Consider the following 14650-nt stretch of genomic DNA (forward strand, 5'->3'; position numbering starts at 1 on the left):
ACCTTGAAAAGGTGGGCGCCCACCAGCCAAGGACAGAACAGCATTCTTAGAAGCAGGAGAAGAGATGAAAAGAGGAGGAATTCCTCCAAGGATGAGGTAGACAAAGTAGATGGAGATGCCTTTGCTGGCCATCCCATGAAACGGGTGGGTGTAAAATACAGGTGGTCCTCGACTTACGACAATCCATTTAACGACCGTTCCAAGTTATAACATCACTGCGAAAGAAGTGATTATAACCAGTCCTCGCGCTTAATAACGAAGGTCGCAGCATCTTCACGATCAAAACTGGGCTGCTTTTGGCAACCGTTATATATTTACGACGGTCGCAGCATCCCAGGGTCACATGAGCGCCATCAGCCGGCTTCCAACGAGCAAAGTCCACGCGGGAAGCCGGATTTGCTTAATGACTGCCTGATTCACTTTTAAGAACCGCAGGGATCTGCTTATCCACCCTGGCCAAAAGGACCGTCAAATAGGATGCCGCTCGCCGGACATTGCTTAGACCAGCGGACAATGGTGGTTTGTGCTCGTAAGTCGAGGACTACCAAGCAAGTCACGCAAGAGCGAAAGAAGCGGGATGCCGCCTGCTTGATTCTCAAAAATGTGCCTGGCCGGTCGCCTCTCCCCCTTCCCCAAATCTCCTCTCTTGCTTCTCCAAAATGACAAATAAATAGATGAAATAATAAATATATTACAGGAACGGCCGGAGACGAACCGTCAAAAAGTCCAGTCGCTGCACGGAATTGACCCACGAGAAGAGAACTCGGATCCGACTTTGCAAGTCCGGTCTCCATTTTCTTCGGCTTCTCAACATTTTTCTTCCACCAAATCCCAAAGTGGCTTTTTTCCGCCCCCCCCCTCTTTTACTTTTCTTTTCTTTTCTTTTTTTTGGCTTTTGAAAAAGATTTTTCCCGTCTGTCTTTTCCGTCCGTTTCTTTCCACGTTCCTCCTCCCCACCCATCTCTCCGGAGGGAACTATTTCAACCTAACAAATCAGTGCTAAAAAATTTAGCCCCATGGCCGCAATCCCTGGCCGGTTCATAGCCTTTCCTTCCCCGGTCCCAGATCTGACTCCCGCTTCGCTTAACGTCCAAACCAATTGTCCGTGGCAAGCCGAGAAACAGAAAGACACCACCACCCCGCTTTAATTCCAGACTTTGCTGAGCAATTTGAGTTATCAGCTCTGGGTGCCTTGGGACGGGAAGGTCCTCTTTGCAAATGCAGGCAAGGGCAAACCTCTCCCCCCTTAACTCTTGGCCTTCCCCACGAGGTGGGAAGGGGGAGGGGAAGCGTCTGAGACCCCTGCCCCACATCCTCCTGCCAAGGCCTTCTATTTGCGTCCTCGCCGACTCTGTAGCACTTCCAGAATTCGGGCTTTCTGCTTCAGCCACTGATTGGAGAGGTGTTTGGTGGGCTTGGGAACGAAGAAGGTGTATTTGAGACGGGGGGCCTTCTGATCGGACACCACCAAAGCTTGCAAGGTGAGCGGCTCCTTCAGGGGTCCCGTGCCGGTGATCATCTCCATCGGCTTGGTGGCCCCGCTGTAGCGCAAGGTGACGCCGCCGCGGAGGTGAACGTCCTGCTCGGAGGGGATCAGGATGTAGTTGCCGTTCAGGGCGTAGGAGCCGTCTTGCCGGCGGAGGGCCAGGTAGATGCCGTCGCTGGCCGTCGCCGAGCTGCTGATCTGGCGGATCAGGATGCCAGTGGCTCCAGCAGGGATTGTGACCACGTCGTTGTAGCCGTACCTGTGGGTTGGAGAAACAAGAGACTGAAAGGTGAAAGGCTGGCCTTGAAAGTTAGCGGTTTTGCTGCTTTATAAGTCACACGAGACGGCGAACATGCTAAATACGCCTTCCTCCTCCTATTTTCCCCCAAAACATCCACCCTGCGAGGTGGGTTGGGCTGAGGAAGAGGGCTGTCATTTGGCTTTCATGCTTAACGCAGGACTAGAATTCACCCTCGCCTGGCGATTGGTCCAGAGTCACTCAAATTGGCTTTGCTGTCTAAGGCGGGACTAGAACTCACCGTCTCCTGGTGATTGGCCCAGAGTCACCCAGCTGCCTTTTATGCCTAAGCTGGGACTAGAACTCACTCTCTCCCGGTAATTGGTCCAGAGTCACCCAACTGGCTTTGCTGTCTAAGGCGGGACTAGAACTCACTCTCTCCTGGTGATTGGGCCAGAGTCACCCAATTGGCTTTGCTGTCTAAGGCGGGACTAGAACTCACTCTCTCCTGGTGATTGGTCCAGAGTCACCCAACTGGCTTTCCTGCCTAAGGCGGTACTAGAAGTCACCATCTCCTCAGGATTGGCCCAAAGTTACACAGTCAGCTTTCATGTCTAAGGCAGGACTAGAACTTCCAGTCTCTTGGTTTCTAAGGCAGCACCTTCGCCATGCCACCAACGTGGCACTCCTGGCTCTAAACTAAATTTAGCGAGATGGGCGGTGCAGAAATTTGAAATAAATTAATATATAAAACCATCAGCGTTCCCTTTCCATCTGTTTTTTTTCTCATGCTTACAGCCTACCCCAGTCCTTGAGGACTTTCAGCTGTGTATCACCAAGCCAGGGCCAACAACAATTGCAGAATTAAAACAGCGTTGTAAAAGAGTCAACATTTAGCCACCGTTGGCTCCCTTTTGAATATTGGAAGTGATTTAAATCTCCGGGGGGGGGGGGAGAACCATCAATCTTTCAACGTGCCCCAGTATTCTAGAGTCACTAAGACCTGCCACAGTTTTAATCGCACAAGCTCCTTGTACACGTGGCACTGAGTTTTATAAAAAAATAAGTATACAGAAAGAGTGGTTAGCTTGGCAGCTGAGCAGGCTAACTCGCTGGACCAAAAAAAAAAACAAAAACAAACCCAAACCACAAACCCTCGCAGGATAGGAGAGGGTGACTCACAATGCACAATTTGTAGGAGACCTTTGGGGGAAACCCAAAGAGAAAGCGCGTTTGAAATCAGAGGAGATCCAAGTGTGTCTTACATCTGGAAAAATCCAGATGTTTCAGCACGGGTTTTTCTCAGGCTGCTGGAAAGCTCCAGCAATTTGCTTTAAAACTTGATTAATCCTCTCGGGGGGGGAAACGGGCTTGAGTAAATTACTCGGATCAAAAGTGAGGGGAAAAAGAATAACAGTCGGAAGGGACCTTGGAGATCTTCTAGTCAAACCCCTGGCTCAGGCAGGGAACCCTATCCCAGTTCAGACGAATGGCTCTCCGATCTCTTTTTAAACCATCTTTTCAACATCTCAAGCCAAAAGGCCACTTACTGAGGCTTGGTGAAGGAGCGATAGACTTTCGTGCATCGCGAGTTGTCTCCACCACACACCATGCATTTGTCAAACTTTTTCTTGGACCCGATGATGCGGTCACAGCCAGCATGAACGCAGCGTCCCTGGACACAGACCGAGGTAGATTCTGGGGAGCAGGGTGTCCCATCAGCTACCTAGAAAAAAGGAGGAATCCTGTTTTAGTCCTCGATCTGCAACTTTCTAGATGTTGTGGCCGCCGGCTGAGAAGTTGGCGACCACTGAAGCACGTCTGAAGGAAGACACTCAAATACTCGTCTCCGGTCAGGACCAACGTTGCTGTTTCCTGGCTTAAAACTTACCCTTGGCTCCAGCACGTAATAGTAGCCCAAAGCATGGGATTGGCAAGTCAGTTTGCATTGATCGCGCTTGGCCACACCGCTGTAACGAGGGACCCAGTCCATGGGTGAGGGATAATCTTTGAACATGTCCGTTCGGTGGTTGTACACGGCGCACTGCTGCTCCCGGAAGGTCAGAGCTGGATGAAAGATTAAAAAAAATAAATCTCACCTTCGAATCAATTTTAAAAAGGGAAAAAACGGGGGGGAAACGCCCCGCCGTACGTCCATGATTACTTTTATGGGTAGTCCTCGACCTACGACCTCAATTAAACCCCAAATTTCTGTTGCTAAGCGAGACATTTCTTAGGTGAATTTTGCCCCACTTTACCGCCTTCTTTGCCTCACCTGAATCCCTGTAGATGTAAAGTTAGCAATGCGGTTGTTAAGTGAATCTGACTTTTTTTTTTTAATAATATTTCTATACCGCCCTTCTCCCGAAGGACTCAGGGCGGTGAACAGGGCAAGAATAAAAATACAAGATTACAAAAGTTAAAAAATAATTAAATACATGCCCATATACTAAAAATACATCTTAAAAACCCCAATTAAATAACAATAATGACCCCCCCAGTCCTCCATCAGGCCAGGCCAGCTTGTTCAAAAAAGTATGTTTTTAGCTCGCAGCGAAAGGAGCGGAGGTCGGGCACCGTCCGGAGCTCAACCGGTAGCTGATTCCATAGCTCCGGGGCGCCCACAGAGAAGGATCTCCCCCTGGGGGCCACCAATCGACATTCTCTGACCGGTGGCACCCTGAGGAGGCCCTCTCTGTGGGAACGCACAGGGCGGAGGGAAGTTGATGCCGGCAGCAGGTGTTCCCTAAGGAGGTTGCAAAAAGGTTGCAAAAAGGGAATCACATCACCCCAGGAGCACTGCAACTGTCATAAATACGAGTCAGTTGCCAACCATCTGATTTTGGATCAAATGACCATGGGGGATGCTGAACGGTCGTAAGTGTGAAAAACAGCCATAAGTCCCTTTTTTCAGTGCCGTTGTAACTTGGAACAAACCGTCGTAAGTCGAGGACTACCTGTATTTTATTTTCCCTGCAATTCGAGATTACTAATCACTGTAGAATAGAAATCTGTTTTTCTCACTCTAGCAAGCCAAGCATGTTTCATTCTGGAATCTTGCTCTGAAATTCCTTCCCGGCTTGGAGCAAACATCTGTTGCCAGATGTTGCCAGAGCATATCTTGGCTCCGTCTCGCATTCATGGCTGGTCATAAATCGAAAAAATGGGACCCTCCCTTCCGCTGACCCTGTGCGCTTCGGAATTGTTTTCCCTGGCTCACATCCTTCCATTGTTCACATTTTTTGATGAGCTGTTGTGTCCATCCAAAAAATGCGGAAGGTGGATCACAGATCCCTTGGGGATCTGATTTTTTTAAGTGAAATAAACAAAGCACCTCAGCTGCAAATAAAAATAGGAAAACGGCAAAAGAAATATATATATATATATATATGAGCTTACCGTTTCCGTCTGGGCACTCCCGCACATTGCAAGAGCGAAACTGAGTCCGTTTCCCTTCGCAGTATTTGCCCCCATTCCGAGGAACCGGCTTGTTGCATTCCCGGGTCGAGTACTGAACCCCACCGCCACAAGTGCGGGAACAGTCGCCCCACGGCCCCCAGGAGCCCCAACCTCCGTGGGTCGGAATCTGCAAGGATAAAGAAGGGGACTGAGTGAAGATAACGGTGCCTAATGTGCAAGAGGATTTTTAAAAAACGGATCCTGCGTTCTAAATCCGAATTGAAGAGTAGTTCTCAAGTTAGCGACCATAAAGGAGCCTGCCCATTACAGTTGTTAAGTTGGGGCGGTCATAAAATGGGCTGGTGATGTGACTGAGTTGATTTCCAAAGCCTTTTTGCAGTTACTAATTTATGAAACTATTTTGCTACCGTTAAGTGAACGTCACAGTTGCAAAGCAATTTATACTAGAGTAGACTAGACTAGAATAGAATAGAAATAAGGAATAGAATAGAATAGAATAGAATAGAATAGAATAGAATAGAATAGAATAGAATAGAATAGAATAGAATAGAATAGAATAGAATAGAATAGAACAGAATAAATAATGGAATATAGAAGAAATAGAATAGAATAGAATAGAATAGAATAGAATAGAATAGAATAGAATAGAATTAAGGAATAGAATAGAATAGAATAGAAATAAGGAACAGAAGAATAAAATGGAATAGAATAGAATAGAATAATGGAAAATAGAATAGAATAGAATAGAATAGAATAGAATAGAATAGAATAGAATAGAATAGAATAGAATAGAATAGAATAGAATAGAATAGAATAGAATAGAATAGAATAGAAATACAGAATAGAATAGAATAGAATAGAATAGAATAGAATAGAATAGAATAGAACAGAATAAATAATGGAATATAGAAGAAATAGAATAGAATAGAATAGAATAGAATAGAATAGAATAGAATAGAATTAAGGAATAGAATAGAATAGAATAGAAATAAGGAACAGAAGAATAAAATGGAATAGAATAGAATAGAATAATGGAAAATAGAATAGAATAGAATAGAATAGAATAGAATAGAATAGAATAGAATAGAATAGAATAGAATAGAATAGAATAGAATAGAATAGAATAGAAATACAGAATAGAATAGAATAGAATAGAATAGAATAGAATAGAATAGAATAGAATAGAATAGAAATAAGGAATAGAATAGAATAGAATAGAATAGAATAGAATAGAATAGAATAGAATAGAATAGAATAGAATAGAATAGAATGAGAAAATATGGAATGGAATGGAATGGAATAAATAGAATAGAATAGAATGGAATGGAATAAATAGAACAGAACAGAATAATCGATCTGACAACTTACATTATAGGCCTTCAGCTGCGTGTGGCTGATGCATTCCCCACTCATGCAGCTCTTCCCTTCCCCGCAGGGGGTCCCGTCTGCCCAGGGGAAATATTTGGTCTGGCACATGAACTGCCCGTTGATCTGGCCGGTGCACCAGAGAGAGGAGCAGGGGGAGTGCATGTTGGGGCAGTGGCGGGATTCGGTGCCGAAGCTGAGCTGGCATTGCTGGTCCACGTTGTAATTGCTGCCAGGGAAGACGGCGGGAAGCTTCAGCGGTTCATGGGGCTTGTCTAAAAGGCAGGAGCCTGAAGGGAGAAAAAAGGGGAAAAAAAGAATGTTTAAAGGCTGGCCAGATTTCCTGGGTATGGAGAATTCCATTTTTCAAGCTTCAGCTCTTTTTCCCCATGCACAATATTTAGAAATACAGGAGGTTCTCCACTTGCAACCATTCATTTGGCGACCGGCACTTAAAAAAAGAGGACCATTTTGCGCACTTACGACCGTTGCAACATCCCTACCGCCATGGGATCAAAATTCAGATGCTGGGCAACTGGCATTGTACTTAAGACGGTTGCGGTGTCCCCCCGGGGTGTGTGTGTGTCACGTGATCCCCATTTGCGATTTTCTGATGAGCCAAGTCGGTAAGATCCGCTTAACCGCCGTGTCACTTAACAACGGTGGCGAGAAAAGTCATAAAACGGGGCGAGACTCGCCGAACGAGCATCTCGCTTAGCAGCGGAAATCGTGGTCGTAAGTGGAGGGACACCTGTATTTTATTTTTTAAATTTTTTATTTTTTAAAAAAAAATCCCCTAAAGGAAAAGGCAGGTTAAGGCGGACTCTCGGCCAGGAATGGACGAGAGACGGACGAGAAGAGAGACGGAATCGTACCGTGGCCGTTGTCCAAGAAATCCGTGATGAAGCGGCTACTACACGGGGACCACATCTCGTCGGGGTTGACGGGAGACATGACGGAGGCCATCATGTGGCGGGCGCTGCTGTGGCGGTTCAGCTCCTTGCAGTGTTTGTCGTCGTCGTGCAACATATTGAAGACGTGGCCTGCGAGTCGAGAAGGACGGTTTTAGCTTCGGTACCCTCCTGATCAACAACCAGGGTGACCTTCCCTACTCTGCATTAGTGGACTCGGTCAACGGATTTGAGGCTAAGGATAGGGAAACTCAGCCCTCGTTTGTTTCTTTCCGTTTGATTTAACAAGAGTTAAGCTGCTTTAGTTTTAGATTTGTTCAGATTCGAGATCTGATCCCACTTACCCAATTCGTGGGCCGCAGTGAAGGCTGACTGAAGCCCGTCATCCTCAACAATGGAACAACTGCGAGTCGGATCACAGACTGTGCCCACATCTGCCATGCCAAGGGTACCACAGCTGGAGGGAGCGTCCGCAGAGATCCTGGCAGAGAAGAGGTAAACGTGTATTGTAAACATTGTTTTTCCCTCACTCCGTTGATGAGGCTTAAGTTCCTAACGTTTGTGCCATCCAGTGTCTGGTCAACTCTGACGAAAGAAACCTACTTTTCACGAAAAATAAGACATTTTAGAAAGCTCAGTAGCATAACTTCTATTTCCAAAGTTGGATTTGGGGATCTGTAATTGCAGGAATTCTAGGGAATTGAAAATGGCAAATTGCTGCAACCCAGAGTTTGGAAGTGCTATTATTATTATTATTATTATTATTATTATTATTATTATTATTATTATTATTATTATTATTATTATTATTATTATTATTATTATTATTATTATTATTATTATTATTATTATTATTATTATTATTATTATTATTATTATTATTATTAAGTAACCGAAGTTGGTCAAGAATATCCTAGAGCGGCATCTCTCAGCCTCAGCAATTTGAAGATGGGTGGACTTCAACTCCCAGAATTCCCCAGCCAGCTTACTTTATGTTGGATGGACTTCAACTCCCAGAATTCACCAGAGGCATGCTGGGAGTTGAAGTCCACCTGTCTGAAAAGTCGCCAGGGTGGAGAAACACCATCCTAAAAGGAACTTAAAGAAGCTTTTCTTCCAATTTCCTTCTTTTCCACCTGCCCATTCCTGTTCCCCATTTTGTGAAAGCGCCTACAAGATGCTCTTTAAAGACCCTCCCCCCTCCAGGTTTCCGCTGGCCCTCCAAAGACCTGTTTTTAGCCAACTCAGATGCCTGCGAGATGGGACAGGTGTAGCATCTCACCTGTCGGGTGAAGAGAATGGCCGTGTCGAAATGCTCGGGGTCTTTATCGCTGGCCTTGTTCAGCCCTTTCTGCCAGCTGCAAAAATTGCGCAGGGTCTCAGCCGCGTTGGAGGTGACCCTCAGCCCGTCCTCGGCTTCTCCGATCACCACCAGCCTGGTCACCACCAGGTTGACGGGATTTCTGACGCTCGGGTGGCGGAAGAACTTGGCAGCGGCTGCCATGATGGTGAGCAGGTACGGCTTGAGCCCGGCGCCGTGAAAGCGCATCATTTCTTCGTCGGCCACCACCAAGGTTTCCACGTAGCGTGGGATGGACGCAAAGCGCTGTGGGGAGAAAAGAAGGCACAAAAGGTTGAGCATAGGCAGTTTAGCCTAGGGGTTAAAGCACCAGGCTAGAATCAAAGTCAGTTGGACCTTGGATATTATTGTTGTTGTTGTTGTTGTTGTTATTTCCTGGGAAAGACCAGGAAGCAAGAAAACAGGAAAGCAGGAAGACACCAAATTGGGGTCATCATCTCTTAAAGAATTCTTAACTCCCAAAACCCCCCAGCCAGCATGTTTTAAGATGGAAGGGCTTGAGGAGGAGAAGGAGGAGGAAAAGAAGGAAGGAAGGAAGGAAGGAAGGAAGGAAGGAAGGAAGGAAGGAAGGAAGGAAGGAAGGAAGGAAGGAAGGAAGGGAGGGAGGGAGGGAGGGAGAGAGGAAAGAAGGAAGAAAGGAAGGAAGGAAGGAAGGAAGGAAGGGAGGAAGGAAGGAAAGAAGGAAGGAAGGAAGGAAGGAAGAGAGGAAGGAAGGAAGGAAGGAGAGGGAGGAGGAGGAAAGAAGGAAGGAAGGAAGGAAGGAAGGAAGGAAGGAAGGAAGGAAGGAAGGAAGGAAGAAGGAAGGAAGGAAGGAAGGAAGGAAGGAGGAAGACAATAACTGTGGAGTCCTCGGTGCTCCCTGATTCTTTTCTTGCAGACATCTTATTACCCAGCTAGGTAACATCATCAGTGCAAGAAGGAAGGAGATCTTTTTAGCTTTAGACCTTTTTTCAGGGGACACTTTGAGGAGGACGCGCCGGTTCCCAGCCCACGTTGGAATCCCCACAAGTTGACTTGATTCGTCTCCCGGCCCAAACCATCTCCCGTTTAGCCTGGCTCCCTGGACGCGGCCCGGCCTTGTGAGAGTTAAATCGGAGCTGCTGCTTTCAAGGCAGCCCAATTTGGCTGCCTGCTGTGGCTTTCCCCCGAGCCAAGAAAGGGCGCGGGATGGTCTCTGAGGCTGGCACAAAGCCCCAAATCCTACAGGAAGATGGGCCTGGGGGTGTCTGGGGCTGAGATTGTGACTCCCGGCCACAGCTGCATTTCCAGGGGAGCTGGCTGTGTGTGTGTGTGTGTGTGTGTGAACGCCACCCAAGTCCTGGGCTATCAATCCGCCAAGCATCCCCCCCAAATTCAGAGTTCACCCCCAGATTTTGCCCCCCCCTCCCAATTCTTCCCCCAAGCTTCTGCAGCCATCTCTTAACGGTGCATGTAACACCAAGCCCCAATTCCCACCCTGGAGCGACTTTGAACCAAACCCAGGAGTTTAAAACATTGTTTTAAACCAGTCGGGCGTCGTGAGAAACCTAATTCCACCCCGTTCGGTTTTTCTTCCTCCCCTCCCCACCCCACTTTCCAGATGCCTCTGGCTGGCTTAGTCGGAGAGAAATTCCTTCCTTGGGAAAAAAAAATTAGTTCTGCCTTAAAGAGCCGGGCGTAGCTGGGTCCGGGGCCAGGCTGGGCAAAACCCAGAGTGAAGGTTCACACAACTGTTAAGACCAGAGACCAGCTGTTCCTGCTTCCGGGCAGAAATGAGCTTTTTCGACAGGCTACGAGAAAAGGTACAGCTGCATTTGCCAGTCCAACATTTTGTGTGTGTGTGTGTGTGTGTGTGTGTGTGTGTGTAGGTTGGGGGGGGTTCAGAAGGACAGCCCGAACCCCCAAATGGACCAAAAGGTTCAAGCCATTGGGGTTCAGGCTGTAGATCGTGGCTGGATTAGACAGTTGAGGTCGCACACAGCCTGGAAAACAGTGTTTCTCCCCACCCACCCCTTTTGTGCGTCTTTATTTTTTCATTTTGATGGTGTGTTTATATTGTGCCTTTGTTAGGCTTTTATAAACATTTCGAGGCAGCGAACCTGGCTTATGCTCCTTCCTCCTCCCGTTTTTCCCTGCAACAATAATCGTGTGAAATGGTTGGGCTGAGAAGGAGGGACTGGCCCAAAGTCACCCAGCTGGCTTTCGTGGCTATTATAGAACTAGAACTCGCCGTCTCCCGGTGAATGGCCCAAAGTCACCCAATCAGCTTTCATGTCTAAGCCAGAACTAGAACTCGCCGTCTCCTGGTGATTGGCCCAAAGTCACCCAGCTGGCTGTCATGCCTAAGCCAGAACTAGAACTCACTGTCTCCTGGTGGCCCAAAGTCACCCAGCTGGCTTTCACGTCTAAGGCAGGACTAGAACTCACCGTCTCCTGGTTTCTAACCTGGCGTCTTAACCATTAGACCAAGCTGACTCTTTTATATTAACAACTGGCATAATAAATCTGAGGACCTCGTCTTCAGCTTCCGATCTCCAACTTGCTAGTAAACAGAGTTCCCAGATTCTTTTCAAGTCATCCATGACTGCAAATCTGGGTTTGGGGTGCCCTTGTTTGGTCTGTCCCACCTCTCTTCTGGAAACTCCGGTCAGTGTTAAGAATTAGCCTTCTGTCTTTGCTGCTTTCCAGAGATGGTTAGGGTTTTGCTAGCGTGGGGTCCTTGGTGCTCTCTGAGCTGGGCGGTTTTCTTGCAGACATTTCATGACCAAACTAGGTAACATCGTCAGTGCTAGAAGGACAGAGGTTTGCTGGGAGGAGGATGAGGAGGAAGAAGGAAGAAGGAAGAAGGAAGAAGGAAGAAGGAAGAAGAAGAAGAAGAAGAAGAAGAAGAAGAAGAAGAAGAAGAAGAAGAAGAAGAAGAAGAAGAAGAAGAAGAAGAAGAAGAAGAAGAAGAAGAAGAAGAAGAAGACAACTGTGGGGTCCTTGGTGCTCTCTGAGCTGGGTGGTTTTCTTGCAGACATTTCATGACCAAACGGTAACATCGTCAGTGCTAGAGGGACAGAGGTTTGCTGGGAGGAGGAGGAGGAGGAAGAAGAAGAAGAAGAAGAAGAAGAAGAAGAAGAAGAAGAAGAAGAAGAAGAGGAGGAGGAGGAGGAGGAGGAGGAGGGGGGGGTGGGGTCCTTGGAGCTCTCTGAGCTTGGTGGTTTTCTTGCAGACATCTGGTGATCCAACTAGGTAATGTCATCAGTGCAAACCCCCTCCTCTCAATGTCACCTAGTTGGGTGACGAGAATTCAGCCAGTCTTCCTGTCAGCCTATATTGTTCCAGTCCTTCTTATCTCTGGCTATCATAGGTTTTTATCTCCTCCTTAAGTCCATAGCTGGCTTTCTGAATTGACAGCCTTCCTGGGTCAGGACCATGCTCTGAGGGACAACCTTAGCACCAGCCATGGGCCACCAGGTCTGACAATGACCCTGGGGCTCTGTTGAAGGAACACACAGCAAACTGGGTCCACAGGATGGAGGAGACACCAAGAAACGTTTTACACCCCAAACGTGGGACTCCACGCCAGAGAAAACACTCTAAGAACAAAAGGTTCCTTCAGAAGACCCAGCCGAGACCCCAACCCACTTGAGAAACCTTGAGATCCACAACAACCGCCCCTTAATGAAGCTGGCGGACTTATCTACCTACCTTGGTTCTCCTGGGAGATGCGTCCATTTTCTCCCATAGCTTTCCTTCTTCGCTGGGCGTACCCTCTGGCGCCTGCGCGCCAACCCCACACATCGGCCCGTCCCTTTTGTCCAGCATCTTCTTCCTCACCACGTGGGCCTCGGTTCCTCCTGCCATGTTTGGGGTTCCCCCTCTCAGAGGCTGGATGTGATACTCGGTACCCCGATACTGCAGCACCCCAATCAAAGAGGTCCCGTCAAAATTGATTGCCACGATCGATTCCGGATCCGAATTGATTGTCCCGGTGTAGTAGTTGCCACGTTCGGTTGGAGTGTCCACTTCCAGCCTCAATCTGCCCAAATATTGGACGGTCAAGTCCTTGGAGAAAAAACTGGGGTCTTTCTCTAAATGGAGGGTCAGTTCCTCCCCAAACATCTGCAGTCGAAATGACAGATGTTGGTCCGAATCCATGTTATAATCGAGGGAATTCTCATTGTCAAGCGTGCCAGCCGGGTCTTGACCCCCCAAAACTGAAGTGGCATTCAGTTTTTCAGGATAAACGATTTCTTCATCGTATCTGCTCAAAGGACCCCTTTGGGTTGCTGACCAAGCCGGGTTAAAACAGAGGATGAGCAGCAGCAGAAACATGGATAATTTTTTTTTAAAGTCAATTTCAGAAGAAAAGAAGGGATACCCCCCCACACCAAATTTCTCTCCCTTGTCGGAGAAAACCAGGGCTAAATCAAGAAATCCCCGATGGTTTAAAAATTGCCCCAGTGACAAATGCCAAATAAAAATAAGAATAAAGGACTCTGTAATCCCTTCTCTTCTCTTTGCCGTTTGCAAACCCGAAGTTGGTAAAACTTAACCAGGTTTTATTCCCCCAAGAGGAGAAAAGAGGGAAAAAAAAACAAATCAGATCAAACTAGAAGAGATTTTGAGTTGAGTTGCCAGAGAGAAACAATTGAAAAATAGAATTTTTTTTCCCCCCTTTATTTATTTTTTTCCCCTCCGCTCCTGCAGCTGATTTGGGTTTTCTGCAGGATGCAAACGAATTTTTCTTCTTCTCTTTTCTTCTTCTCTTTTCTTCCTTCCAGATCTTAGCAAGCAACAGGAAAAAATCCTTATTGTCACCCTTCAGTTTGCTTCTCTTTTGAAACGAAGAGTTGTAGAATCAGACAATGGACCAAAAAAAAGAGGAAGAAATCAACTCGATCCTGGTTTATTTTTCTCTCTCTCCCTTTCTGTTTTTTAATCCTTGGGAACTTTCTGAGTTTGAGATGTGGGGATGTATACATGTCCATATATATATATATATGTGTGTGTGTGTGTGTGTGTGTGTGTGTGTCTATTGAATTGAATTACTCTGCAGTTAGCTCCGCCTTCTTTTCTGCTTACATCTTTTCATTGGCTGCAGAGCTGAGTCAAAAAGGATGATGCCGAAAGACGTAATGCTATGAATAAGATAAGTTTTTTCCCCTTTTTAAAAAAAAAATAAAAAAAATCTTTTCCTCTTTTTGTTTAAAAAAAGCAAAAAAAAGCAGAGTTGCTATTTAGCTGTAAGATGATTTAAGGATGGGAATGGCAGATGAGTTGGCGGAGATGAGACACACACTTTGGGGCAGGTTTTTGTGTCTGTGTGTGTGTGTGTGTGTGTGCGCGTGCGTGCGTGTGTGTGTCTGTCTGTCTGTGTGTGTGTAAATTTTCCTTTTCTCTAGATGCCTTGCAGTTTCTTCCCCCACCCCTCCTGTACAAATGTTTGATCTCCCACCTCTGAGAGAGAAAAATCTTGGAATTGTGGTCTGCTTATCTCTATCCATCAACATTTTAAGGATTCCTCATTGTCAAAAGAGAGGCAATATTTTGAAAGTTAAATCCCCCCACCCACCCACCTGTGAGTGGGTTGGCTCCTGTGGAGAATGCAAAACTCTCAAATGTTTCTTAAGTTGCTAGTCCACAAGCTTTCCAATCTTTGGAGGTTTTTGCAGGAGGTGGGAGCAGAAATCTTCATCAACACCATAAGTGATTTGACTCCTAGACACCCAGTCAGCTCTTTCCCTCCTTGTCTTAAGTCTTAACAAAAAGATGTTTTTAATTTAAAGATCCAATTAAAGGGCCAATCACCAGGAGGCTGTGAGTTCTAGTTCTGGTTTAGGTATGAAAGGCAGCTGGGTGACTAACCCACCTTGCAAGCTTGTTGTTGTTGCTGCGGGGAAAAT

The 14650-nt window shown here is 46.6% G+C and overlaps 1 protein-coding gene across 1 annotated transcript; it reads right to left on the reverse strand.

The window, feature by feature from the left end:
- Nucleotides 1-1299: 1299 nt before the first annotated feature.
- ADAMTS4 (ADAM metallopeptidase with thrombospondin type 1 motif 4) lies at nucleotides 1300-13245 on the reverse strand. Its single transcript, XM_081340963.1, is given in 10 exon segments — nucleotides 1300-1745; nucleotides 3275-3450; nucleotides 3616-3791; nucleotides 5124-5310; nucleotides 6513-6799; nucleotides 7385-7552; nucleotides 7765-7882; nucleotides 7884-7901; nucleotides 8703-9026; nucleotides 12453-13245. Coding segments are annotated over 10 exon segments (2496 nt in total). The 5' UTR covers nucleotides 13080-13245; the 3' UTR covers nucleotides 1300-1330.
- Nucleotides 13246-14650: the final 1405 nt, after the last annotated feature.

This window comes from Vipera berus, assembly GCF_964194415.1.
Source record: "Vipera berus genome assembly, chromosome: 16".
NCBI classification, from domain to species: Eukaryota; Metazoa; Chordata; class Lepidosauria; order Squamata; family Viperidae; genus Vipera; species Vipera berus.